Consider the following 27,950-nt stretch of genomic DNA (forward strand, 5'->3'; position numbering starts at 1 on the left):
AAGGTGTACCGACTTAAGCAGTTGCTGTAAACAATAATAATAAGGACAGTCCTACCAACTTAGCACTCCACATTTTTTTTTTTGAGTTTTCGTTTACCCGGGAATTTGATTACAATTTCACGGTAATTTTTTGTCACAATGTAAATTGTTTCGACGGCTACTCTTAATTACTTGCTCATCTATTTGCATTTGTATTTAAATTCCGATTTCAGCTCGTTTGCAATTACTGCAAAAGAAATATATGAAGTTTACTATTATACCGTTATCACTATTTACTTCGGCTGTAAACGGACTTCAAATGCCTAATGCCACATAATAATAAAATGAATAAATTAAATTTTCCAAAGGCGCACTGATTAGATGCTATTAAAATGTTTTTACTTTGAAGTACCAATACATACATATGTATGTATGTATGTAGATTACACGCAGATATTTCAATGAATTTCAAAGGTAATTTATTTCTACTTACTATATGGATTATGGCGCTACACATCGATAATTTGTGAAAGCTTCATTGATTGATTCGTATATTATTAGATGAATGAATGAAGCCGAAAGGATTGATTTTCTGTGGGAAGTAAACGAGCTCTTCGTTTGATTTTGCCTATTCTGAATCTTTAATGAAAGATCAACTTAAGGACATTATGTTCCAAATTGGTTAAATTGTACCTAAAATTTAGCGTGGTCCCATTCAAAGTAAAATTTTTGAACTGATCCATAAACTCTTACATTATTCTCATAAAATTTTATTTATAGAATATTTTCAATTTCAAAGGTACCGGCCCGAATTTGACCACTCATAGCAATTGTTTCAGAGGCTTGGTCGAAAAATGTTATAAACATTCGAAATAAGAGGGAAACGTAGATGATATCTATGTTTCTAATTTTCTAGAAACTTAAATATTTATTAATATTAATAATAATATTTTTAATAAGCTTGATTTAAAACTTCGAAGGAGCATATTTCAATTTTGAAGGCCAATTAAAAAAAATGGAGAATTTAAGTTAAAAAAAAAGTTGGTTTGCTTCAATACCAAGTCAAGTGTTGCACAATGTGAGGATTGCTTTAGTAGACAGTAAAAACATGAACCATAACCAGTCGCTGCTTGCATTCTACATATCAGATTTTTATTCATTGGTTATGAATTGTTCTAAGAGATAAGATTGACTGCATGTTTGGTTCGTCGATCGTTAATTTGTCTTGAAACTATACCCTGTTTGTAGTATATCACCTTGTGGTAAACCCATCCCTCATAAATCTGTTAATGGTGTAGCTCATTCGATATTTTATTTATGTCCGCAGCCAATTGTGTGGAATCAGATTTCATAAATTCACTGCCATAGTTAAGAGCTTAAGAATACTCGTCCACATGTGAATATCGCTGCAGAGATCGCTGAGCACGAGAATGACTGTGCTATTTGAATAAGTTCTAAGCGCTCGGCGACCATTTGAAATTTATAAAATCAGTTGGAACACGATCAGCGTAGTGATCGGTGCGGCGTATCAGCTCAAGTGAATGAAATTATGGAAAGAATTTCAAACTCGTTGTAATTGCTGTTTTTGTTTTGCTACGCTCGGAAACCGAACACGTTTGCCTAAAAAGTGAAAAAGTATAAATGTAAATAAAAAATAATAATTTTTTTGCTATGCAAAAGAGAGTTGAAATATTATAATATTATGCAAAATAATTACAATAAAAGCAACAAAATTAATATAAATTAATATTACGAGTATATAGCGGCTATATGCGTCATTTTTTTTATGATTTGAAGTTGTGTTTTCCAAATTTTTTATAAGCGGATATTGTGATCTTTAAAGAAATAGTTATAGAAAAATAAATTAATAATTAAAATTCCCCAAAATAAATATATAAAAATATATTTAAAATACAGTGCACTCCCGTTAAACGAACAAATTAAAACCACTTTCGTTGAAGAAGTCATTTTTATTTCATTTGAGATATTGTTGGTCTACAACAAACGTCCTACAATAAGGTAACAAAGCACTAAAACGTTGAATATACTTGGATTTATGGGTTTACTTTAAATAAAACAGCACGTATCTGATAAGCTGTTATGCACGCGGAAGTTTTATTTATGGCAGCCTGATATCTCGCCAATTAGCAACTAAAACGGCGCTGCATCTCATCTTATCTTTCAATTAATTAACAATAAGTATACAGTAAATGGGCGTGGCGTTCAGCTAAGGTGTCTAAAGAACCTGAAAACAAGCTATAAAAATATCTTGTGGTTGAGGTAAATTAATTTAGTTTGGAGATAAAAAAATTCCTGCAATTTTCGATAATGCATGAGATGTCAAATTTTCGTTCTAAAAATGTAGAAAACCCCTCCATAATTTACCTCCACAAGCTCTTACTACATACATACTATGAATGCAAATATATACGAGTGTTGATTATCACTTATCGACGCAAGTGTAAATATGCGTCACGTAATCTAATCGCAGATGTCATTAATGTCGGGAAAAACGTAGTTCTGATAGTAAGACACAACAACATAGCGTCGCGACCCGGCAGTCGTCTTCACTGATGGCTTCTTCGAGCAGCAAAAGCCCCTGCATTGCTTGTTTATTGGCCTTATCTTTGTTTAAACACATTATTCTATTAATGAATTGTATTTATATTTGTCTCTAGACTGTCAATAACTATGGTTTATGTAAATCCCATATTAGCACTACATATTGTACTCATAAGCTCATAAGATAATGCAAACAATAATAATTTGATAATAACCCCACATTTAATAAAGCACAACATTTTATTGAAAGGAGAAGTGTTTATTATTATTGAAACTAACTTGGTCTTTTATTTCAATAAAGTTTGAGGCGGTTAGAGAGTGAACAGTGAACTCTACTAGTCGTGGTTGTAACGTTGAAAACGTTCATTGCATGTTAATTTTCGCTCTCAATGCAACCCTCTGAAATTTTTAAATTAATATTTTTCAGTAAATTTTGAACTAATATTGGATCAGGATTACCACATGGATTGAAAAGCCTTTAAAATAAAGAACCTTCTTTGAATGAAAATACATACATATGTGTACATATGTTGTTATAGCTTCGATAGTCTAAAGCCTCGAAGTAGCCACAGTAGGGCGGACTTAAAGGTTATGGCCACTGTGAATTTTCAAAAAATCGTTTAATTATTTTTCGCTGAAACCAAGCTTCATAGTTGTTACAAAAAAATGTTAACTTCAATTGCACCGAAGCTATAATACCCTTTAAAAATACAAAAGGTGTCTTATAAGAACTTGATTTCGATCGTTCAGTTCGATCTAAACGGTTTCTAATTTCTTTGGAGAACACAATATTGCTTTAGATCCAAGCAAAATTTCTTGAAGAAATATCTTAAAAAGAAATACATACATATGTACATATGTAGTTTTCTATTCAAGCAATTGATTGATTGATTGATAGTCCAGTTTGTTTGTCAACTATATGCTATAGTCCAATATCGGCCGTTCCGACAAATGAGCAAGCTGCTTGATAAGGAAAAGATGTGAGCGAATATCAGATCGATATCTTAAAAACTGATGGACTAGTTCATATACATACATACATATGTACATACATATATTTTTCAAGGTCTGCAATGTTTCCTTCTGGAGTATACAAACTTCTTGGCAAACTTAATATACCCTGTTCAGAGTATTAAAATAAAAGACTTTAACCCTTAAAAGTCTGACGGTTCTTCCAGGAACCAATCGCTACTTTTGTAAGATTTTCATGTTTGAACATGCATTTTTAAACATTGCATCACGTCACATGTTGCTTTGTTATCTCCGTCATCTTTTAGCTTAGTCGCTACTCGTGTGTGAGCTTTGCAGTCATTTACTTTTTGACTTGAGTAAGAGTGCATCGAAGAAGTAATTTCAAGGAAAATTTTGAATTCTCCAGTGACTATTGTGAAAGTAATAATAATTAATTAGTGCTGAAAATTGGGAATCTGCATCGTTATTACACTTTAATTTGTAAGTGTTGATAAAAAGTTTACAAGTTTAAATTTAAATTTTATGAAATAAAACTTAAATGGTCCTTTGAGGAACCATCAGGTGCATTTGAGCATCCTAATTGTTCATCACGCACGCAAATTTATTGCATAAAATGTGGTACATCTGCTTGTTTATCGTCACAGCAAAAGTGTTTTCTGGATTTCCATACAAACTAATGTATTTTTTTTTATCAGTTTAATAACAATTTTATTGAATTTTTAATAAAATATAGATTTGTGTAAAAATATGTACTTAAAATGAGCACCACTCCTCAAAGGACCAATCAATAAAACACCCTGTAAAATTTAAAAGAATGATTTTTAAGAAAAATCGTACAGGAAATTTTCTGTGTAATCGACAATTATAATACATATTCAAATTTTGAATGAATCGGAGTTATCAGGCGTTTAAGGGTTAAGCGTATATGGTAAGCCAACATCCTGCTCAGTTATAACTTTATATGAATGCTTTTTTTTCAAACCTACTACAACTGGCGAGATAAATAGCTTTGACTATCCGATCGACTTCAAATTTTGAGATTACCTTTAGAATAGGAATTTTTTGCAAAACTTTTTTATGGCCAGTTTATTATGAAATTTTCGAACAAAAATTGTCTTGTCTATAAGTTTTGAAGCGATCATTATTTTATATATTTTCCCATTTTATTTTGTCCCAGGACGAGAATTTGTGTAAGAAAATGTTTACGCGGCACGTGAAAATATAAAAATTTTGAAAACATTTTCAGATTTTTGTATAAATTGGCATAATTCAGTGTAAAGTGTAACAAAATATAAGAATAAACGGCAACCCTGCAGACAAAAGCGAAATTATATGATTTAAAAACAACAAAATAAACAAAGTTGAAAGCACGTGTGACTTTATCAGCCGGTAAATGGATTCCACAAACGAGGTGAGTACAAAGGTGTGAGAGACATAGAGCGAACCGCGCTCAATCCGCTCACCATGGTGAAAAAGTTTGAATTCTTGTGTTCAATTAGATATGTATGTATTTACAAAAATATTTGCCATAATGCAGCCGCAAGTATCCGCGCATTATCGATACAAACATTCAATGTTACGAAATATTTGAATAGATATTGGCAGTGATAGTGAACCACTCATAAAGAATATTCGCGCTTATAACATCTTCAATAGTTTCCGTCTAATACTTTGAAGTGTACAGAGCACTCAGTCGTTTGGCGCACTAGTGAGAGAATTAGCGCGGTGTTGTGTAGCGTTTCTGCTTGGAAATGTTGATTAAAGATTGACTTTCGCGAATTCATTGTAAACAAGTGGAGATTCGCTCATAATACCAGCCACAGCTGCCGAAACTATCGTGTTACGTGGATTTTCCATGAAGAAGTTATAACATTGTTTAGTGACGCGCTAGTTGTGTGTTTACGCCATTAGGGTTGCCAAGTGCCCAAACATTTTTGTAAATAATGGCAAACAGGCCACGGGTGAAATATAGCCCCACAAGCACAAATGATGTGAGTTCAGTGAATACAAATATATAATTCGTTAACATTTAATAATAATAAATATTAATTTGATGAGAGGAGCTTTTCAAAAAAGTATATTTTAAGAAGATGTCATTCATCAAAAAATATTTCGGAGTTTATTTAAAATTTTGAGGGAAAGTTTGAGCCGTATAAGAAAAAGATACGTTATATAGCTAAAATAGCACTTACAAGATTTCCCATGAGCTACATTTCTTCTGATTTTGAAATTGCCAACTTAGTTAGTTCGAGATATCTGAAGGAAGCTAAACTATAATTAAATCTACACTACTATACTATACTATATGTTATAATTCATCCAATGTAAAATTTTCAAAATTTTGTTTAAACACACCAACAACGTTATAATACCGAAACATGGCAACTCCGTCCAAATTTTGTTTGCGCATGTCTTCTACAGCAACGCATATGTGTGGAACATAAATAACAGCTGTTTCATGTTAACAAGAAAGTAAATAATAGTATACTTTCAGGATGTACGTGTGCGAACTGAGCAATCCAACAGCCGTTGGGCTAAAACCAAAAAGAATTGCATGTCACCATGGTACAAAAAGGTGAGTATGTGGCGTGGTATAAGTTCAACCCTTGAAATACGTATGCGATATTTTATATTATATTTCAATTATTCATTTATTAGGTGTCCGTTGAACCCACAATGTTCCTGTACATGTTTGCCTTCATGATTACTTCCGTGGTGGAACAGGACTTTTTCGTACAGAAGGCGTGTCGCGTCAATAACAATTTTACCGATGAAATCTGTTCGAACATTCAAGCGGATGAGAACGCCATATATAAAAAACAAGTGCAGGTAATTCAGTTTAATATGATAAAGGCTTAAAAAAATTAACCAATAAATAAAAAAATAATAAAATAGTAAAAACAATTCCATATAGTATGGAAAATTAATTAAAAATAAGTTAAAATAAATAGGCTAATTAACAAAAAATTAATTAAAAACATAAACTCATTAAAAAAATTAAAATTAGGTTTTTGAAATGAAATTAAATCTTACCTTCCATACGGCAAAAATATAAATCAAAAATAATAATTTATATTTTACGTAATATTAGGTAGTCGAAAAAGTCTTTTCGTATTACTAATCAAATTTCCACTTATTTTTTATATTTATACTAATAAATAAATAAAAAAATATGTACGCTTTTGGTCGACCACTTCTTAAAAATATGAAAATGAAGTAAAATTATTGTTCAAATTCCAAATAAATCTCTAAATACCGATTCATAAACAAAATTAACTGTAAAAAATTACAATCCAAATATATTTTTTTTATAAAAATTTTATTACCAGATCACAACGGCGAAATTCCATCAAATAGAGTCGATTTCAGCACATATTTTCCCCATTATACTGGCGCTCTTTATTGGTTCCTTCTCCGATCGGCGCGGTCGCAAATTTCCGCTCCTCATGGGTCTCACCGGCAAACTTATCTACTCAGTTATGATCGTTGTGAATGCGCGCATGAAGACTTGGCCATTGGAGTACGTCATTTACACAGCCACACTACCGTCGGCGCTAACGGGTGCGGACGTTGCCATATTCGCTTCATGCTTCGCCTACATCTCGGACATATCGACGCTGAAGAACCGTACGCTTCGTGTAACCATACTGGACGTCTGCTATTTGAGCGCTATGCCAACGGGTGTAGCATTAGGTGAGATTTTAATGAAGTCAGTGTGTAGGGTTTAGAGTTTGTCTACAAATATGAGGGAATTTTCAGGTTCCTACCTCTTCTACAATGCATTTGATAACTCGTATGCGGACATGTTTACGGTGAATGCCGCATTGTTGGCGCTTGCTATAATTTATACCGTATTTGCGCTCAAGGTAAGTTGTTGTTGTTATTAAATAGGTTGAGTGTGGATTGAGTAATGATGGAACAATTTTAGTGGCAAACTACCGCTAAGCAACGTTCTCTGCGCGAACTCGGCTGTTGCGGTTTCTTTCCGGATTTCTTCGATAAAGAACATGTCAAGGACTCTTTCACTGTTTTGATCAAAAAACGACCTGGTCATCGACGTCCCTTCCTCATCATTTTACTGATCGCCATGGCTTTGTATACATTCCAACGTGATGAGAATCAGTATTTATATCTATACACGATTTTCAAATTTAAATGGAATGTCGATGTGTACAGCACATTCAAAACATTCAAGTCCACTGCCTACGTCGTTGCCATGTTGGTGGCGGTGCCGTTGATGAATAAAGGATTCCATTGGAAGGATACGGTGTGTGCGCCTGTGTTGACCGCATTGCTTGAGTTCTAAGTATTTTTTCGATTTTTTCTTGCAGACCATCATCTTCATTGGCGCTTGGGCGCACGCAATTGCTCGTCTCTTTTACTACTTCGCACAGACTGGCACATTTTTCTATGTGGGCGCGCTAATTTGTAGTTTGGGACCCATAGTCGGTCCAATGATTCGTGCGATGACCTCGAAAATTGTGCCCCAATCCGAGCGTGGCAAGGTCTTCGCTCTGCTTGCTGTCTGCGATAATGCCGTACCCTTCATTAGCGGCGTGTTTTATTCCCAGGTCTATCGCGCTACCTTAAATGACGATGGCAAAGGTGGTCGGGGTGTTTTCCTACTGACCATTGCCACACAGCTAGCCGTCTTCGTACTGATACTGTACGTGCATCTAATTATTTTTTTTTTTTTTATTTTGATAACATGTTTATTTCTACAATTTCTATTTTGTTTTCAATTCTTAGCGCTATTCATATCATCCTTGGTGAACAATCTCTAGCCGTGCCGGAAATTAGCGAAAAAGAATCTCAACTCATACATGAGAATGAAGCTAACCCCGCGACTAAGAATTCTGCCAGTGCCATTGAGCCCGTTCAAGTGCCTGCTATAAGCGCAAATATTGCAGAGAAGAATATTTCGACGGAAGCCGAGAGTGCGTAACCGAAACAAATTTACATCTGACCGAGCGCTGCCACGCCAATAACTTCTTCAAATTACATATTTACATATGTAACTATATGGGGTATGTGTTATGCTTTTATAACAGCAACAATAACATGGTAGCGAAGTATCGTAGAAGTTAAGTTTATTGTACAATATAATATTAGTTATACTAATAATAAGAGCTTATATATGAAAAACATTAATATTACTTTGTTTATTACATTTATAAGAAAAGTTTTGAGATAAAATATATATAGGCACATTTCGGAACGAATAACCGATGCATGAATTAATTATTGATAATATCGGGAGGTACATTTATAACAGCTAAAGAGAGAATTTGAATCGTAAGGCACTAATGGCACTTCATGAAACGGATTCACATCACCAAGCCAACATTGACAATTCTATGGGCATTGATGAATCCTGAGTTGCTAAGATAACAATTATTACCACATTCTGTGATTCCACGACGGCAAATTCTGAAAGAAGCACTCTTGTTTTCTAATTAAGTTAATTAATGTTTCATGGTTTTAATTGCTTAAAAAACTGGCTTAAGTCGATAATAGTAAATTTGGATTGTTTTCTTTCTAAGTACAGAGTTTGTCCGGAAAGTAATAGGACTGAGTCGATTTAAAAAAATGTATTGAACCAATCGTTACAATTCTTTAAAAACTTTCAAAATAGGCTCCTTCTGCGTCGATGCAGCGCTGCCAGCGCGATTTCCAAGCATTGAAGGCGTCACGGAAGGCATTTTCCGGAATAGCCTTGAGAGTCGAGGTGCATGCTGCTTGGATCCCCTCTGTCGTCTTAAAATGCGTACCTTTGATCGGCCTTTTCAGGCAAGGAAATAAAAAAAGTCCGGGGGCTACATCTGGGCTATAGGGCGGCTGCGGAAGCGTTGAGATGCCGGTTGCCGGTTGGTTAGTTGTTCACAAGAAAAGCGGTGTAAGCCGGGTGGTCGTCGTGGTGCAATTTTCAATCGGCTGCGATGTTTTGTCTAACCCGATTGACCGTTCGTTTGAGTCTCTTGAGGACTTCCACATAAAATTTGGGGTTGACGGTTTGTGCAGGAGGAACAAATTCACGGTGGACGATAGACCCCACCGAAACACACCACTTCTTGCTAAGGCAACCTAATCGCGTACCTCATAAACCTCGGCGAAAATGTTGTCATGACCTCCATATAGTAAACATACGAGGTATGACAATTAAGTAATGAGACTGGTTCCATAAGAACCGTATATTTGAAAATTATTCTACAACTCTGCCATCCCCTTCAAAGTAGTCCCCTTGGGCAGCTATACAGCGATTCCAGCGCGTTTTCCATGCTTCGTAACATTTCTGGAACGCTTCGACTGGGATGTCCGCGAGTACCCTCGTCACAGCCGTCTGGATGTCCGTAATCGATTCAAAATGGGTTCCTTTGACCACCGATTTTGTGTTAGGAAACAAAAAAAAGTCAGAGAGTGACATGTCGGGCGAATAAGGCGGCTGTTGCAATCCCGCGATCCCTTTAGAGCCAAAATACTGAGACACGCTGAGGGCGGTGTGGCACGGCGGTTGTCGTGGTGAAGGATCCAGTTACGAGCGATGTCTGGGCGCACCTTGTTGAATAGTTTTCGCAATCTTTCGAGTACTTGACAATAGTAGACTTGATTCAGTTTTCCCCGGTGGAACGAATTCTTTTTGGACGATTCAAAAAAGGCAATAATCATCGTTTTCCCCTTCGACTTGCTCATGCGAGCTTTTTTTGGGCGGGGAGACAACCATTGTGAGCTTTGGCACGACTAAGAGCACTATCACCATACACTCTTACAAATGTAGCTTACGTTTCCGAAGCTGTTTCGCCCAATCTGGCGCAAAATTTTATCGCGACGCGTTGCTCTTGATTTCGTTTTTCCATTTTCGTGACGAGCACTACAAACACACGTCTACTCAACTTGACGCAGTAGGCGAACTAAATAAGCTAGAGCAATGGTACATATATCAATGGAGAGGGGAGGGATGCCGGAAAAAGAGGGAATTTCAAGGTCACAGGTTTACTACAAGCGAGGCAATAAAATCAGTCTCATTACTTAATTGTCAAACCTCGTATTTCCAAAAAACATCACCTGAAATTTTGCGTCGAAAGGGTAATCGCTCATATCTATTTATTTATTATTGTCCTGTCGACCGTAAAAAAGATTGTTTCTTTGTTTAAAATGATTATTCTACTCGAACTCTGAATCCAGCGACAACTGGCCACACAGCAGAATGACTTTAAAATGAATGTCTTAATTCAGTTACAAAATTTATTCAAATGAAATTACAATTTTTAAAAATGAAAAATACACAAGCACAAATGGAAAACATGGGCATCATTGGAGAGTGAGTCTCATTTATTTTTCGACAAAGTGCGCTGCTTCTCCGCATGCTCGACAACCTTGTCGTCCACATAGAGTCCTTTGCGTCGGCGCACGCTGTCCATGTATACTTTGGCACGGTTCGCTGAGTCTGCCTTCTCGCCATAATGTGCAATCTCCTCCTCGGTGGTCGGTACCCAGAACGGATCAATGTTGATTACCTAAAACGAGAATTGAATGTAAACTGAGTATGTATGTGTGTGTGTGGGCTTGGTATTAAACGTTTCTAAGCTAGAATGGGATTAAGTGAAAATCTGCAATGATTCTGGCATTGTGTGGCATGTGGCGCAAAGCTGATTGGCAATGGTAATGGTAATGCCCTAGAATGTTGGAAGCGATAAATGAATGGAAAAGGAAACTATATTGCAGTGATGTTGCAAGAGTGCCAGTGCAAGTGCCAGCAGATGTAACGGTGGTTGATGTTGGCCGCCTGGTGACATGTTGCACGTACAGCAAAACGTCATTTCCTTTGGCTGCAGCCCGGCTAATGCCTGTTTGTGTGTGTCTTTCACGCTGAAGTGGCACTTCTCGGCCACATTTTCATGTTCGAACTCTTCACGCTTCATTGAATTGCTTTGTCAAAGGCTCTTAGCGCTCAAGTGTCCTTTATGCATTTTTCTTGTGGGTGCTTAGGTGTACGCAGCACCGAAGAGTGTGAATTTGCGTGTCATTACACACACACACACACATATTTACACGCGGACACCTTCATTGCCGCCTGTGACGCTTTCAAGTGTTCGTCTTTCGATTTTCATTGAATTTACGTGATTTTCGTAAATTTCCAAGGATACTGCAACACCTTGTCCTGCGTCGTCGGCACCTTTCCAGCTGTGTGCGTCGTTCGCCACGCTCGTTTGTTTTCGACACATTGCCATTGTCGTCCTTTATTACACCTCGCCGTCGCTGGCTGTTTGCGTGTGCGTGGGTGTGTGTGTGTGTGTGGCGTTAAGGTCCTTTGTGCGTTTCAAGTGTCCTGCGTGCGGAAATGCTTAGCAATGACGCCGAAACGAATTCAATTTCTTGTGATGCTTGCAAAATTGCATGCACGGGTGGGTGTACCATGAATGGCGACTATGTGTTGGTTAGTGGACCATAGGCGGTCTCCAGAGCACACCTTCAATGGAGCGAGCTGTGTTGGTCGCGCGGTGAGCGAGCGAATTTTCACAGTTGCTCTCGATAGGACACGACAGGATAAACAGCTTATCTCGTATGAATGGCCACCGCAACGCTTTCTATGTGTGTGTGTTGCATGCTCGGCTAGGTGCAAACATAAATTCATCTACGAAAGCAGGTGAGTTGGCACTTTTAGGAGCCATCAACTTTGTTGTTTCTTATTTTTTTTTTTGCTTATTGGCATAAAGGTGTGATTTTCGATTGATTGATGAACTTATTGAGGCAGCAACAGCAAGTCGCCGCAGGAGATCCATCATAAGTGCGCAAAACGGGCATTCAGAGAAAATGAATTGTCATTCACTTAGCAGACAAGATAAAAATGTAAATTTTCATAAATCAAAATGAAAAGATGCTAAAAACCGTATTGTCGCATTTTCAAGGTTTTACATTCACCTGCAGCTTCTTAAAGTGCTCAATGAAGAGCAATGTATTGGTTCCCTTTTATTCTACTTGAACTTGATAATACATTTTAAGGGTTAACCTTAAGCATCATTGAATTGATATTTAGTTTAGTTATTTTAGACAAATAAGTTTCTTGAGAAAACATGGTCGATATACTACTACGAGAGCATAGAACACTAAATGGATCTCAATCTGTGACTGTAATAGATTTGTTTTATACAAATGTACTCCAATAGTTTAAGATCTATGACAACCGAAGGCTGGGTGTTGGCTTTCTTGATTTTCTTTTGTACCCTTTCAATGGTATTCTAGCCTTTTTTAACACCAGATCCTCAGTGGATCCCGGTTGTGAAGACATATTGATCCAAACAAGAACTTTATTTAGATTGGTCAGTTTATACGGCAACTACGTGCTGTAGTGGAGTGAACTGAACAATTTGTTCAGAAATTGTAGCACCGCCTTGGAAAGTAACCCTTATCAAATTTATCAAATTAACGAAAATTTTCCACATAAGGACTCTTTTCTTTTTTGTTTAGTTTGTATGACAGCTTTATCCTATAGAAGACCGATATAAGAGGTTCCGGGTAAGCCGCTTCTTAAACAGAGAATAATGTGTTAAGAATTCCTAACTATCTCCTAAAATCTGTAAGAGCGCTTCGCATTATAGAACATGACCGACTCAGTTCGTCACGCTGATCATTTCTATATGTGCTTTATAGGGTTTCCGAAGCCTTCTACTTGGTGTTACAATCTTTGCGGGTTTATTCGGAATTTAATAGCGATGAGAGTACCAGAAGCGCTTTAACCGATAATCAGATCTAACTTAGGGCAAGAACGCAAGATTGAAAATAAGAGCAACTATTGCCGGCCCCCACGAGCGACTTTTCGGAAGTAGAATTAATTGAGGTATGCACTGCGACCTTGGGTCTACTCGTATTGTGCCCAGTCGGAAGTAGCTTCATGTCATATTAAATGTGATTGTCAGAAAAAATTTTTAGAAATCAAACGAGTTGTCAAAAAGTTCTATGATCCGAAACAGTTGAACTTTATTTTGCTCTTAGGTCAGAAATAAGAGTTAAATGAGGAGATAAGAGTGTGAATTGTATATAACGGGAAGAACTCCGGAAAAGTTTCCATGTTTCTTGCTCAGTTTTATTTAAAGGTGTCTCCCATTTATTGAACATAGTTGGAATAATCGATATAAATCAAGTCTAATCGGTTAATTTCAGTTCACTTAACATCGAGATTCTCAAAAAAAGTAATATTTCTAGAATGTTGTTCATCGCATTACTGATCGTTTTGCCCAAATGTCTACATTCCATGTCTTCATAATTTCCAAAGACGCAAACAAAAAGCTATTTGAAGGGTTCAATATGTTCACCATTCATAGGTTGTAATGATTTAATAGAGATTCTAATGTAAAGGTGTTACACCTCTTCACTTTTGTGAAAAAGGTGTTAAAACTGGAACAAAAGTGTATCAGTTAACATTTGAGTATGCGTGGTAAAAAAACTTAAGCAATACCGTCTTCCATGGAGCGCATCGGATCTTTCAGCAAGAGACTGCGCCAGCACACAAGGCAAAAACCACACAACAGTGGCTTACAAGTAGATGAGGAGATATCTGTAAGTTCAGATTTGAATCCATTGGATTATTGTTTGAGAACAGAGTTGGAGAGCATGGCCTGTCATATACGCCACAGAAAATTGAAAAGTCTCAAAAAAACTTTCGCTCGAGCAGTGTCGTCAATACCAATAGAAACTGTGCGTGCTGCTAATGATCAAGCCGAATCGTTTGAGAGCTTGTGAGAAAACAAAAGGTCACCATTTCGAATAAAATTTTGAACATGGCATGCATTATGAAATGAAACTAACTTCATTAAAAAATTAAATCAAAGTCTAATTTATAGAACGGCCTGAACTTGTAACAGAACTTATGGCACGATTAAACTAAATTGCACTTGAGTGGCGGGCTTTAACATATTTTAGTATTAAATAGCTCCCAAGAACAGATAAAATTAAGTCCAACGAATTAAACCCTCAAATATTTATGTATTCAATAAAAATATAAATTCAATAAATTAGGTGAAAAGAAAAACCCTATTTCAACTTAAAAACATCTCAGCTTAATAATAAATATCAGAGCTTAACTAAAATTACATAGAAATCCGCAAACCCAAACACACACATATCTACAAATCAATGTAAGATAAGCACTGATTGACATCAACACCAAGTTATCCTAATCAGACACTTCACACACACATCCCCACCGACCTATCAGCGAGCAAAAGGTAAAAGAGCAGCGTAGCAACAAAACGTAGACAACCACAGGTGAGTTCAGGTGAAATTGAGTGAGGGATTTTTACTGCTGCGCAATTTCGTCGAAGTTCGAACACACCTTCGAACGAGCAGTGGTACCGTACCATCCGGGTATGCCGTCATTGGGGCCACTTGGTTGCCTGCGGGCACCACCACCAGCTGCCATCACATACAAACTGATCATTATCTGCCAACACTTTTGCTTGTTTATCACACCAAAAATCACTAGAAGGGAGTAGTAAATGCCATGCAAGCAACAAAAAAAAACTCGGCAACAACAACAAAGACTACAATGAGATCAGCCAATTGAGGATGCATACGAGAAAATGATGAACCGTGACAGCGCACAGTGACGAGCGTTGGGATAACACGTAATTCAACTCAAATTATGCACACACACACACATATGTATGTATGTACACATGTATATGGGCATAGTATGTGTGTATGTGTTTGTTTGCGAAAAGGATATTTCAAAGGGGAGAAATTGAAATGAGCATGAGTAGGTGATCAAGTGGCTCGTAAATATTCATAAATTTCGACAAGTCGTGATTGTTATGCGAGGATTCATTACAATGCCTTAATAACAAAAAGAACACAAATATGCATTTATGTGGACCTCTATAGTATTTATATACTAGTACTCGTACGCATTAGGGTGTGCTTGAATTCTTCGGCTATTCGAATTAGTTAACTACATGTAGCATCTGATCAAATTTGACCCGGACAGGATCATTTACTATAAACTGTGCCCGTAAATCGAGTCTGGGAACTAGAACTTCCTTTATGAGGAGCTAAGCTTCCTACAGATCAATAACCAATCGGAATCTCAGGGCGTATGTACTATATATTCGTTTTTTGGAATATTCGCTTTATATGGAAAAAGTATTTACGAATTTTGTCAACAGATGTCGTTGCAGTCGCACATATCTCCACATTGTGTCATACCATTAACGCCTCGAAAGGTTATGCTGAGTGTTTAGTGGGATTGGAAAGGAATCATCATCAATGAGCTGCTCCAGCCTGGTCGAACGATTGATTCAACATTTTACTGTCAACAACTGATGAGTTTAAAACAAGCAATCGAAAAAAAAGGCCACAATTAATCTACAGAAAGGGCTTCGACTTCCAACAAGGCAACGGTAGACCACACACAACTTTGATGACTCGGCAAAAACTGGGAGAGCTTGGCTGGGAAGTTTTGATGCATCCACCATATGGCCCTGATCATGCACCATCGGACTACCATTTGTTTCGGTCAATGCAGAACTGCCTTAATGGAGTTGGTTTCAAGAGAATCCTGTGAAAATTACTTGTTGCCGAGAAACCAAAAAAGTTTTACATTGATGGAAGAATGTCTCTGGCGAAAATATGGCAAAAAGTGGTTGACCAAAATGGTACATATTTGGTTCATTAAAGTTCATTATGAATAAAAAAAAATATGTTGAAGTTTGATTAGATATACGAAAATACTTTTTAGACTACTCAATATTTTCGGTGGATACCCTGGAGTACGTCAAATGTTCTTCTGTTACCTTGTGATCCTCTCCTTATTTTTTTAGAAAATAAGGTAACCGATTGGTATGCCAAATTTCTAATTCTTTCAAAAGATGGTATATTCTTAACTATATCCCTCAAAATTTGCATGTCTTCAAATATTATTAGAATTCAAAGCAGCCATTCGTTCACTGCAGTGTAAAGAAGGGCTGTAGATTGGTAAAAAACTTTGAAGCAAACTTGAGATTTTCATGAGAAAAGAACTACATAACCGGAACGGACACAGATTTATACACTATACGATCTTGGATTGACATATCTGCAGTGTTCCCAACATTAACTCTGGAGAGGTTTTCTACCATAAAAGCAACAACAATAAAAGCTTTATTATCTCATTTTGGTCTTTCAAGCAACACGATCCCAATAATGTGGGATTTCTGTCCAATTTGTCTTCGTTGCTTAGATGAAAATGTTATTAGAACCGTCTAACAGCAGATTAGCGACCAACAGACCATACGATTGCTTTGAAGACCAGTAAAAATTTTATAACTGAGGCTTTTCGAATATCCACCAGAGTAGAGTGTGAAATGTTGCATAAAACCTAATTTCTCTAAAAAAAATAGTAAATAAAAGCAAAACGAAAATCGCCGCGTGATGTCTTAAGAGCACACGCGCTGGACACATGACATGTGTTTGACGTAGGAAGCAAGCATACACAATGAGTTGGAGTATGCATATTAAAAATACAACAGCAACAGCAACAACAACCGAAGGCAGTTGAAGCAGCAAATAAACGACGTGACCGGGCGAGAGATTATGCGCAGAGGATCGGCAACAGGTCCAACGAAAACCGAAATAAAAACAAAAATTGAAGCACATATGCATATAGATAAGTATGACGCTTTAAGAGGATGAGGCAAGTGTGTCCTTCACGAGTGCAACAACAACCAACTGCAAACAATGCAAACCAACATTAAGAGGATTGCAAACACGAGAATATAATACACATGTGTGTGCGTATGGATGTGTAGAACGTGTGTTCCAATCTCTACAATTTGAGCGATCGTAAAAGATATGCATGCGCAAGATGACTGTGTCCGACGGTTCGGGGTACGGGCGCGAAGGGCTGCCACCACCATCGCCGCCGGCTTTCAGGCTCAATTTACGCGGTTAGCTACCGGGCTACGCACGGTCAAGAGCGTGGAGATCATAATCGGCCCAGCGGCACTAAACGAACATACAAACTCATACACACACACTCACACAGCTATATATGGGCGAGTATGTTTGTAGCTCTGATTTGAAATGTTGGCAAAGGCAAAGACACGATGTGGAAGGAAATTATCACGCGCGGATCAGAGCGGCATGAATGTCGTTTTGACAGCCACGACTGCACGCGCATGCTATGTACGTGTACGTGTGTGTATGTGTATTTAACAAATGGTGGCATGTACATACACACAAACCCGCATACAGGTGTTAAGAAGACGCTCAAGTGGCTGGCTGACTGGCTGGCTGGCACTGCGTATGCGCTCGGACGCACTGATCTAAATATTTTAATGCACGACAGCTGCTATGCAGATGCACACACACATGCGCAAATGCTTCCACATATATGTAAAACTTATATGCTGCATTACCTGGACAGATTATTGTTCTACTTGGATCGACATACACACATACACAAGTGTTCGCAGCAACTCATGTATGGACATTGGTGTATGTGTATGATTTTTGTGATCGCTTGGGTATTATCAATCGCCTCCATTGTGGTTAAATCGAGAGGAAAAACGAAAACAAAATCAAATCTCACTTATAATTGTATTGAAAGGTTTTATTACTCTTCAGTTATGCTCCACATTATTATTGATATTGTTGTTGTTGTTGTTGTTGCATTTCTGTTAACTAAATAAAAGCCGTTACTACTACAGCATAATAAATGATTGCGGAGCGCATTAGTGCTCGGCTTACAATGGCCAGCACAACGCTTTGAAACACGCACACACAACAAAAGCAACAACGCACACATCCACACACACATAAATCGGCATACAAATACAAAAACTCTGATTTCTTGGTTCCAAAAACAAGGAATGACTGGAAAGGAGAAAGAGCGCTTCTGCGTATAGCCAGCAGGTAGTCGGCGGACAGCCAACCGGCGGTCGCTTTCCTACGCAGTTACCTGCCGCGCGTCGAACACATGCCGCTACACAAATAATTTCTTATCAGATTATTCATACTTTACTCCTCACTTTTTTACGTCTGCGTTGTTGTTGCTGTTGCTGTTGTGGTCGTTGTTGATTTTTACGAGCGTCTCTTTGCTTTGTTGGCCTCTTGTTGAGATTAAGCGCGCTAAGCATTGCAATCCGACCGCGTCAACTGAAGTGTAGCAGCTACCGAATTTGTAGCGTGAGGCAAGAAAACAAAAACAAACACACATGCATACCTAATACACTCGTAACCTCCGGCAACGCGGTGTTAGGCCGGTCGCTCCAACTTGTTGATATGCGCGGCAATGAAGTGAAGTAAAGGTTGCTTTTTGAGGAAATCATTGGAATGAACAATTTTTTGTGAACCGAAATTGAAATTGAAATTTCGATCGTTTCCTCTGTGGCATGAACAGCCGATTGATTTGCATTTAAATGGTTTTTATCTACGTGAATCTTAATTAGTAGATTATGGAATCGGTATTTCTCGAAATTAAATTTTAATTAACATAAGTCGTTAAGGCATTTGTGTATGTGAGTATTTCAGTGTGCCTAGATCTAGCTTAACGTTACATTATGCATCGGAAACAGCGCTCACTAATTCCAAGATCACCCCGAGGTATTAGATGACTCTAATAGAAGATCGTAGTAAAATAATGTTCTGAACCAAACAACCAATTTCCTCAATAAATATTTTCTTTATTTAGATTTTCCTTATATACAAATATATTTGCGTATGTATTTGCATGTCTAACCTCACTAACAATAATATTGACGGCAGGTGACCCATTTTACGACCTAACCTTATAACATTGATATGGGTAAGCATATCCTTAGCAAAAAATCCCATATTCACAAATAAATCGCATTACGGCTCGAATTCTATTGAAGCTTTTTTATATAGAAAGTAAAGTTTCTCGTTCCTTTATCTACGTGCCTATCTTCACGTACAAACACTGTTTCAATCTTGTTATGTGTGTATGTTCATGTTTTCTTTATTTCAATCTCCATCTCTATCATTATCGCGATCTTAACTCTATTCCTATCTACCTCTATCTTAGTTACTCAATCACTATTATCATGTGAATTTTAATTTCTATTTTACTTTTATTTACATTAATAGGTCCTCATCTCTATTTTTACCTCCCTCTGCCGCAACCTCGACATCTCTTTCTGATTATCTCTCTCTATCTTCACCGGCATCGCTGTCTGTCTCTTTCGCTATTTACTCCTCACCTGAATTTGCAACGACTTGCATAGCTTTAATTGTTATTTTCTACAATAGGTATTTATTACCTCATTGTGAATTTCAAAAATAAATATTTTCCATAAATATACGTAGGTGGCCTTTTATATTTCGGGATTTGGCAAAATTAGTCGTAAAAAGTTTGACATTTCTGGTGAAATGAACGTTTTGACATACGAGCGCTATTTGCATCGTTTACAGTAACTTAAAATAATCTTCTCGACCAAACAATGTAATTAAATCGCGATTATTTTTTACAACTTTCGACGTGGATCAACTCAGCAACAGTAGATCGATGAACTTAATTCAAATTGTCATAATGAAGCTCCATCAAAGACTCGTGTTTATCGATGGTATGGTAAATTCAATCGACGTTGTAGATCTCTTCAAGGTGAATGTCGGAAAGGTATACTAAAATCAGTTGTTGCTCCGAAAACTATTGGTGCTGGGCGCAAGCTGATGTTGAAAGATTAACATGTGACCTATCGTAAGACGGAGACCATTATAGATTAGCTGGACTATCATACATTCAATACTGTACATTCATGACTGTAAAAAAATGTATTGACGTTGGACCCCACAAAATGAGTTAAGCGCTTAAAAAAGGATTATTAGTCGAAAGAAATGTTAAACAAAATAAGATAACGTTGCTTCGAAACACGTCTATCACATCGTCACATACAACCATTTGTTTGTCAGTTGCCTTTCAATCAGAAAAAGTAACCGTCTAAGACGGACTACTCTTCACCAAGACAATACAAGCTTTCACACCTAGACTGAAACAACTGCATTTTTGAGCACTCAAAACATCGATTCGATGAGTCTTCCTCATATAGTCCTGACCTAGCACCGAATCACTTCTTTTTATCCCCGTTTAAAAAGAAATTAATGAGACTTGAAGAGACGGTTGATGCAAAAGACATGTTTTGGAAATACCTTAATCAGAGTGGCAAAAGAGCTTTCGAAAATTAGTTTAAGAACACGCAAAAGTGCATATCGTCACTTAAAATGCAAAATAACGTAACATCATTTTCAAAAATTTACAGGGAAAAGAATGAAACACGTAATGAATTGGAACATGAGTAAAACAAAATTTAAATATTGGTTAAAACTGGGTTATACATATCCGATAAAAGAACCTTAAAATGTTGGGCATACGAACTCAGATGTATATAATTTGAAGTAGTGGATCATAAGCAATGAAACACTCAATTTCGACTTTTTTGATCATACGTTATTTTGCATTTAAGGTGACGATATGTAGATCTTAATGGAGAATATTTTGAAAAACAATAAATCGATTTTGATGATTAAAATTTCTTTTTGTTCTCGAATCCCGAAATATAAAATAAAATCCTTTCGGTTTGGAGATATGAGCAAATTTCTTACATTTTTTAAACTTTGTGCAAGTGGTTTATTTTTCTCGAGGAACAAATTTCGTTTACTTGTGGCACTTTACGCCTACTGTAGACTCAAATATCACCTATTCAACATGGGTAAAGTTTCTTGAGCTAACTACCAGTTCTGAAAAATGGAATTGGAAACTCCCGAGAACCTGACGCCAGGCTGCACGGCAATAAGTACGCGCAGGATAAAGGCTCTTGAATGTACTATGTATGCGAATAGGGATCACATTGCCTTTTCCTCATAAAATTTCACATGGAATCGTATTTTTTCTAACTTGAAAAAGTACTTCTTAAATCAGTCATATGAGGGTCTCCACATATTTTCTATGCTAATGCTATTCTTTTCGGGTTGCCCATGCAATCTATGCAAAGTCCACATCCTTCCTTCAATCCTTGACAAGCATAGTTTTGCCTTTGACCTATTTTCTTATTTTTGGTTTCCTGTTGTATTTATGCTGCCTCAGCTCATCTCATGCCCATGTCGGTTAACGAGTTCAGGGAAATGTATAAAAGAAATGACAGGTACTATTTTAGGTATCCACGGTATTCTTCCATATCATGGAAGCACAACAAATCTACATATGTACGTGCTTACAAACGCACACACACATAATTCATTAGTGGGGCTCGTATGCTTCTGAAGACTTCTGCAAACTTTCAACTCGTGTTGCGCACGAGGCGAATGACAAATGCATACATACACACACACACACACACATGTGTGATGCCGAATGCTAGCAGTTAAAGCACAACAAAAATTGAGAGGTATCATTAGCAGCAAAAAACGACGGTTATTCTGATTCGACAACGCAAACAACAACAACAGCAGCAGAAGCCGCATCATCATCAACACTGTCCGAAAGCAGATGAAGTGGAACACAAACAACTGCAGCAACAAGCAAAGCAGAAAATCGCATTGAGCGCAGCGAAATGGACAGTCATCAACGCCGCCGAGAAGCATCACCAACCGAAAGACAACAACAATAACAGTAACTAAAACAATCAACACTGCGGCAGCATAAGCCGAGTGGAGTCACAACCTGTGCTCCGACGCTGGAGGATCCACTCGTAAGTCCACATGTATGCATGTATGTGTGTGTGTGTACTTTGTGTTAATATCTGTACAAACAAGCAGGCTGATGGTGATATGCTCATATCTCTGCATATTTGTTTGCTTGCATGTGAGCGTGTGTGTGTGAGGTGTTTGTGGTGCATGTAAGTGCGACTGGCCGTACGTGTGTTGCGCGCATGCGCGTAGCCCGGTAGCCGTAACAGTCAACAGCGGCAAGACCGGCAGCCGTGGCAAACGAGCAAAGAAATAAAAAATAATCATAATAATCAACATGAGCACCAACAACAATAACTAATAACTGCGAGTACGAGCACAAACCTTCAGCACTCAAAATAAGCACCGGTAGCCGCCACAGCAAACCATAATAATAATAACAATAAAGCGCAAGCGCAGTGAAAAAAAAACGGTTTTGTTTATTGTCTTTCGCTTGTCTACTCCTGAAATTAGTTTTTGAATATTTCCTCAATTTTATTTTATTTTTTTTCGGTTTTGGTTTCACCTCCTACAAAAGTGAATGCTAAATTAACCGCAGAAAACTGCAAGGACAGAGGCAAAAGGGAAGACTAAAGCTAGTGAGTTGTTAAATAAGCTAAAGTTCGGACGGGATTTCGTGCTACGAACGGAGGGTAGACTAATAGTAGTAGACGTTTACATATTTTTGGGAGTTGAATTTTTAATTCGACCTCGGATCTGTACCTATATACGCTTCCATCTGAAACTTATCGAGGCAAAACATTTTGGAAGCGAAGAATAGATTGAACTTTAGACTTTCAGACCCATATTTCTTTCAACGTTCTATACTATCCAATCCAGCCTTCGATGAACAAAAACAATATAACATTAAAGAAAACGTTTTTTAAAGCGTCTGACCTTTGATATGCAGTATCGAAATCTCGGGAGTTTCTTTGTCATTGATTAGCCTTTCACAAAACCCATAGGTTCGGAACTTGGTTGAAGTGAGAACCCGAGAAACAAAAACGAGAGACGCCACAACGTACTGTTATTCACTACATCTCGCTAAAGTTAACGTTATTAATTACTGAACTTCTCCCAGATATACGCCAACGATATACGCGGAGAAAGCAAGCATTCTTTTTGGCATCACTAGGTGTATCCTTCATAATCAGCTTCTTTTTAAAATATGGTCATGCATGCCCGATGATTGGAATTTAAGTGTGCTCTGTATAATCTAGAAAAAGGGAGACTCACAATCTGCGCTAACAACCGTAGGATAAGCCTCATGAGCTGATTTCAAAGCTGCTCTCGACAGCACGAAAAAGAGCTGCCTTATGCTGCGATATCTGAATTTGGTAGACCCGCAAAACTGATACCGCTGTGTAAATCGACATTGAGCAATACCAAAAGTCGTGAGCTGCTTGAGTCACATGTAAAAGAATCGTTTCTGGCCACTCCCAAGTGAATGGCAATCAGAGAACTTTCCTCACCTGCGTGAACTTCTACACATGACTCCATCCTCCTCCGAATGGTGGCAATCAAGTCAAACCTTGGCTTCAAAAGAATTTTTTCAGCCAAAATGGATTGGTTTACTAGCACACGAAATACCTTTTAATAAATTTTTTTAGTTCGTTCCCTCAAAATGCTATATCTCATTAACTAATAGTTCGACAGTTGAAAAATCTACAAGTATATTTCAAAAAAGGGGGTTATCAAAACCATATGGATTTAATACCAGTAGAGCCATCTACTACTGTTTTTTCAGCCCTCTTCATACTAAAGACTTGATAAAACGCTAAACAACGACCGAAGAAAACACATGATTGATACAGTGATGGAGACACATCCAAACCGCTAGGCGATTAGATCGCCAATCAAGCAGATGTGCAAAGGAATACTGAACTTATTTATGCTTCTTCACATAACCACAAAATTCACCAGCAAGTAATTAAGCTAGTGAGAGATGCTCTCTAACCAAAGTATGTATTAAAAAAAATTTTGAAGCTTTTTCTTTTAATTATGTAAGTTGGCAGTGTGACCTCAGCTGGCCCTCAAGTCCGCGGCAAGCAGTAGCAGCAGCTCAAATGCCATTCAAGCAGCTGGCAGCCCGGCCGAGTGATGGACAGTGATTTGTAAATTCTTTCAAACTTCGCCCAGCGAAGCCAGCGACTCCCTGACGGTTATGCAATGTGCGCAAATTAAGCGACAGTTGGTTTACTTTGTGAAAAAAAGTCTAGCTAAAATACGCGTACTATCTGCATATACATTATATACATACATACACATACCCGTCTATTAGTGTGTGTGTCGATTTGGCATTCGTGCAACAGGGCCAACTGGCTAAGAAACTCAGTCAAGTTGGTGCCTTGTAATTTTAGCCTGTTGCTATTGTTGTTGTTGGGCTGTATGTTATGCAAATGTGAACGACGCAGGTATAATGAGGCAACAGCAACAAAAACACTTGCCTAAAACGCCAACAATAGCATATTGCAATGCAATATGGCACGAACTGAGGTTGTTTCCTTGTGCCACATGTGACAAGAGCGACAACGACAACAGCAGCAGCAACAACAATAACAAAAGCTACAACAACAGCTAATGCAAACACAAACAACATTATCAACATCAACACCAGCGACACTATCACCGCGACATCGCGGACAACATAAATATTTAAGAAGCAAAACAACTACACAACAACAACAAAATTAAATTAAATAAAAAGCCAATGCGTTGAGAAAGAAGCAGCAGCAGCGGTAAACAAGCTGTGTTGGCAAACAATCAACAACATTAATAATAATAATAAAAGCAACATGCAACATGCAACGTCATGTGTCAGCTCCGCCTCAACGGCAACGCCGTCTCCTGGCAATTGCGTCGAGGCTTCATCACATGCTCGCATGCCAAGCACTCGTCTGACGTCGGCGCATGCCCGGCCGTTTGCAATGTTTGCTTGCGAGGTAATGCAATTATCGTGGCCGGCGCACGTGACAACTCCACCTACGCGCCGGCAGCACACAACAGCAACAAGAGCAGCGCGTCAACTTCACAACTTGACAGTGTGAGCAACCAGAAAAATAACAAAAACAACAGCAATAATAATAACAGGAGAGCAGTTGTAATAATGACATGAACTTGCCGCGCATACAAAATGGCTTTGGTTAACGGTTTTAATTGTCAAGCTGATTGTCGCACTGTCAAGTGACATTTTTATTGCAAACAATGGATGGGCGAACGAAGAACGAAGAAAAGAGTATGCGAGTTGTTGTACATATGTATGTGCTTGCAAATGTGTGTTTAAGACCCAAGGGCTGGGGACACTGCGAATTCATTTTTGCAGCAAAAGCATTACAGGTTTTTGACCATATCATTAGTTCTCTGGCCTTAGGTGTTCCTCGCTCTGAGGTTATAATCTAGTTGGTAGTAATGTACCTCTCTTTCGCACAGTTTCAGATTCCTTCGTTAGGTTAGGTTTAGGTAAGTAGGATGACATTTGGTGAGTCCATGCATAACCCTACTTGGACAGCAAGAGACGCCTGTTTGTTGCGATGCCCAGAAATCCTACGTATAGATCAAAAGGACTGTCGCATACCGACAAAGCCTGCGACAAATTTACTAAGACGACTAATATCAATTCCAGTCAATTCGGCGGGTTCGTAAAAATTATGGAAACAAATGGGTCTGGTAGTGAACGAGTGCAAGACGAAATATCTCCTGTCATCAAACAAGCAGTCGTCACACTCGCGACTTCGGACTCACGTCACTGTTGCCAGTCATAACTTTGAAGTTGCAGATAATTTCGTCTATCTTGGAACTAGCGTAAACACCATCAACATTGTCAGCCTAGAAATTCAACGCAGGATGACTCTTGCCAACAGGTGCTACTTTGGACGGAGTAGGCAATTGAGAAGCAAAGTTCTCTCTCGACAAACAAATACCAAACTCTATAAGTCGCTCATAATTCCCGTCCTGCTATATGGTGCAGAGGCTTGGACGATGACAACAACCGATGAATCGACGTTGCGAGTTTTCGAGAGAAAAGTTCTGCGAAAGATTTATGGTCCTTTGCGCGTTGGCCACGGCGAATATCGCATTCGGTGGAACGATGAGCTGTACGAGATATACGACGACAGTGACATAGTTCAGCGAACTAAAAGACAGCGGCTACGCTGCCTAGGTCATGTTGTTCGGATGGACGAAAACATTCCAGCTCTGAAAGTATTCGACGCAGTACTCGCCGCGGGAAGCAGAGGAAGAGGAAGACCTCCACTCTGTTGGAAGGACCAAGTGGAGAAGGACCTGGCTTCGCTTGGAATATCCAATTGGCGTCACGTAGCGAAAAGAAGAAACGACTGGCGCGCGGTTGATAACTCGGCTATAATCGCGTAAGCGGTGTCTGCGCCAATTAAGAAGAAGAAGAGATGCTTCAATCTCAGTTAGACCAAAGGTGGACAGTGGAGGACAATGTGTCTAAATGTGACTGTGTCCAGTTAGAGTATCTATCATTCCGGTGACGTGAGCCCTTCAAGAACAGAAGTTGAATGAACCTTATACCTTTTACTTTGTGCTTTCGAAACTCCACAAGTTCTACTTGCTGACCAATGCTTATTAAGCTCGCGGGAGGCCTTTAGAACCCGCGTTCGAACGATCGAAGACAGGCAATCTCATCGGCTTTACAATTTCCAATTAGGGTATATGGAATATGGTAAATCTCTTCCTCAAATTAAAGAATAAAATCCAATCCGCTTAATATCCTCAATTGTAACTGATACCTATTTCAACAGTCCCAACAGGTGATGGCTGATATTTTGACACTTTAGAGCATGTAAAAAATTCAAAGACGTGTGTTCCTAAAAGCTCAAATATCTATAATTTTGCATGTGTCTACATGCAAATCAGTGAAACCGTAAAAGTCAATAAATTTACAGAATTCACAGCTGTTGCTAGTCTTGAGCCTACAGCTACAACAAGCCAACGAAACGAATCAGAATTCATAAAATCAATAAAAAAAAATGACTTTAACAAAAAAAAAAAATTAGCAATAACATCATCATCATAATTATAAACGGGCACATGTCGAGACGGCAAACAGGAATGGGTTTGACCAACCGATATTTTACCAAAATAATAAGAAAAAAATGAAAAACTCTCCAAGCAGCTTGCAGACGTCAAACTGAGATTTCAAACATAAAAAAGCACATAATATTAGTAACGCGACATTAATTTGCAATATGAAATCGCTTGGCAACACAGACATGCCCCATACCCGTACACCGCTGGGCATGCCGGAGGTGAAGGCTTTGGGCGACGAAAGACGAGCTAAGAACCTTTGGTTAATCACTTGGAAGGACGCTGGCAATTAAAACAGCTGCCAGCTTCGTAGCGACGGACCGACAGAAGGGCAGCGCAGCAGATTGAGCCACCACAGTGTGGCACACGGTGATTTAGAGCATTGGTTCTGCTTTCAATTTTAGCCCTTCCATAATTAGTAGGAAATATGGTAAATGGTATTACGACACGGTATTAAGTTTCCAGAGATGAGACGGCAAAAAATTAGACAAAAACAGCACACTTTTTCATAAGTTTAGCGTTTGATGATTCTCTTATATGATCAATCTATTTGAACAGCTGATTTAATTACTCGGGAAGAAGTCATTGGCTTTGCATCGACCAAGCGTGACCGCACACAGTCGTACCATCATCCACTCATGTAGAGATTAGTCACTGGAAATTCATTGCTTCGTTGCGGAAAATTGGCAAATCGACATGCGATATACTCGCGTTAATAGCGCGATTGATCAGCT

General features: G+C 38.2%; 2 protein-coding genes across 7 annotated transcripts in view; one reads left to right on the forward strand and one right to left on the reverse strand.

Moving 5' to 3' along the window:
- The first annotated feature begins 1,458 nt into the window (after positions 1 to 1,458).
- LOC105226516 (proton-coupled folate transporter) lies at positions 1,459 to 8,738 on the forward strand. 6 transcript variants are annotated; one of them, XM_049459384.1, is made up of 9 exons: positions 1,459 to 1,622; positions 4,691 to 4,924; positions 6,008 to 6,088; positions 6,172 to 6,342; positions 6,843 to 7,206; positions 7,273 to 7,379; positions 7,442 to 7,780; positions 7,845 to 8,179; positions 8,263 to 8,738. In XM_049459384.1, the coding sequence occupies exons 2-9, from the start codon at positions 4,907 to 4,909 to the stop codon at positions 8,456 to 8,458; spliced, it is 1,611 nt and encodes a 536-aa protein (XP_049315341.1). In that variant the 5' UTR covers positions 1,459 to 1,622; positions 4,691 to 4,906; the 3' UTR covers positions 8,459 to 8,738. The 6 variants fall into 6 exon arrangements, with proteins under 6 accessions (XP_049315341.1, XP_049315343.1, XP_049315345.1 ...); XM_049459386.1 differs by having other exon boundaries at positions 4,760 to 4,924; XM_049459388.1 differs by having other exon boundaries at positions 1,476 to 1,614; positions 4,760 to 4,924.
- A 1,997-nt stretch (positions 8,739 to 10,735) lies between these two features.
- LOC105226514 (elongation factor-like GTPase 1) overlaps positions 10,736 to 27,950 on the reverse strand; it is a 171,894-nt gene continuing 154,679 nt past the window's right edge. The window contains exon 9 of the mRNA XM_049457680.1: positions 10,736 to 11,027. Coding sequence (XP_049313637.1) covers positions 10,839 to 11,027 — 189 coding nt within the window. The 3' untranslated portion in view covers positions 10,736 to 10,838. The remainder of the gene's footprint in view (positions 11,028 to 27,950) is intronic.

This window comes from Bactrocera dorsalis, chromosome 5, assembly GCF_023373825.1.
Source record: "Bactrocera dorsalis isolate Fly_Bdor chromosome 5, ASM2337382v1, whole genome shotgun sequence".
NCBI classification, from domain to species: domain Eukaryota; kingdom Metazoa; phylum Arthropoda; class Insecta; order Diptera; family Tephritidae; genus Bactrocera; species Bactrocera dorsalis.

Excerpts from the sequence above, each read along its gene's own strand:
- LOC105226516 (XM_049459383.1), top strand. The coding sequence starts at position 5,457 with ATGGCAAACAGGCCACGGGTGAAATATAGCCCCACAAGCACAAATGAT. Across the intron at positions 5,505-6,007 it reads GCCCCACAAGCACAAATGAT|GATGTACGTGTGCGAACTGA; the intron begins GTGAGTTCAGTG and ends GTATACTTTCAG. Across the intron at positions 6,089-6,171 it reads TGTCACCATGGTACAAAAAG|GTGTCCGTTGAACCCACAAT; the intron begins GTGAGTATGTGG and ends TTCATTTATTAG.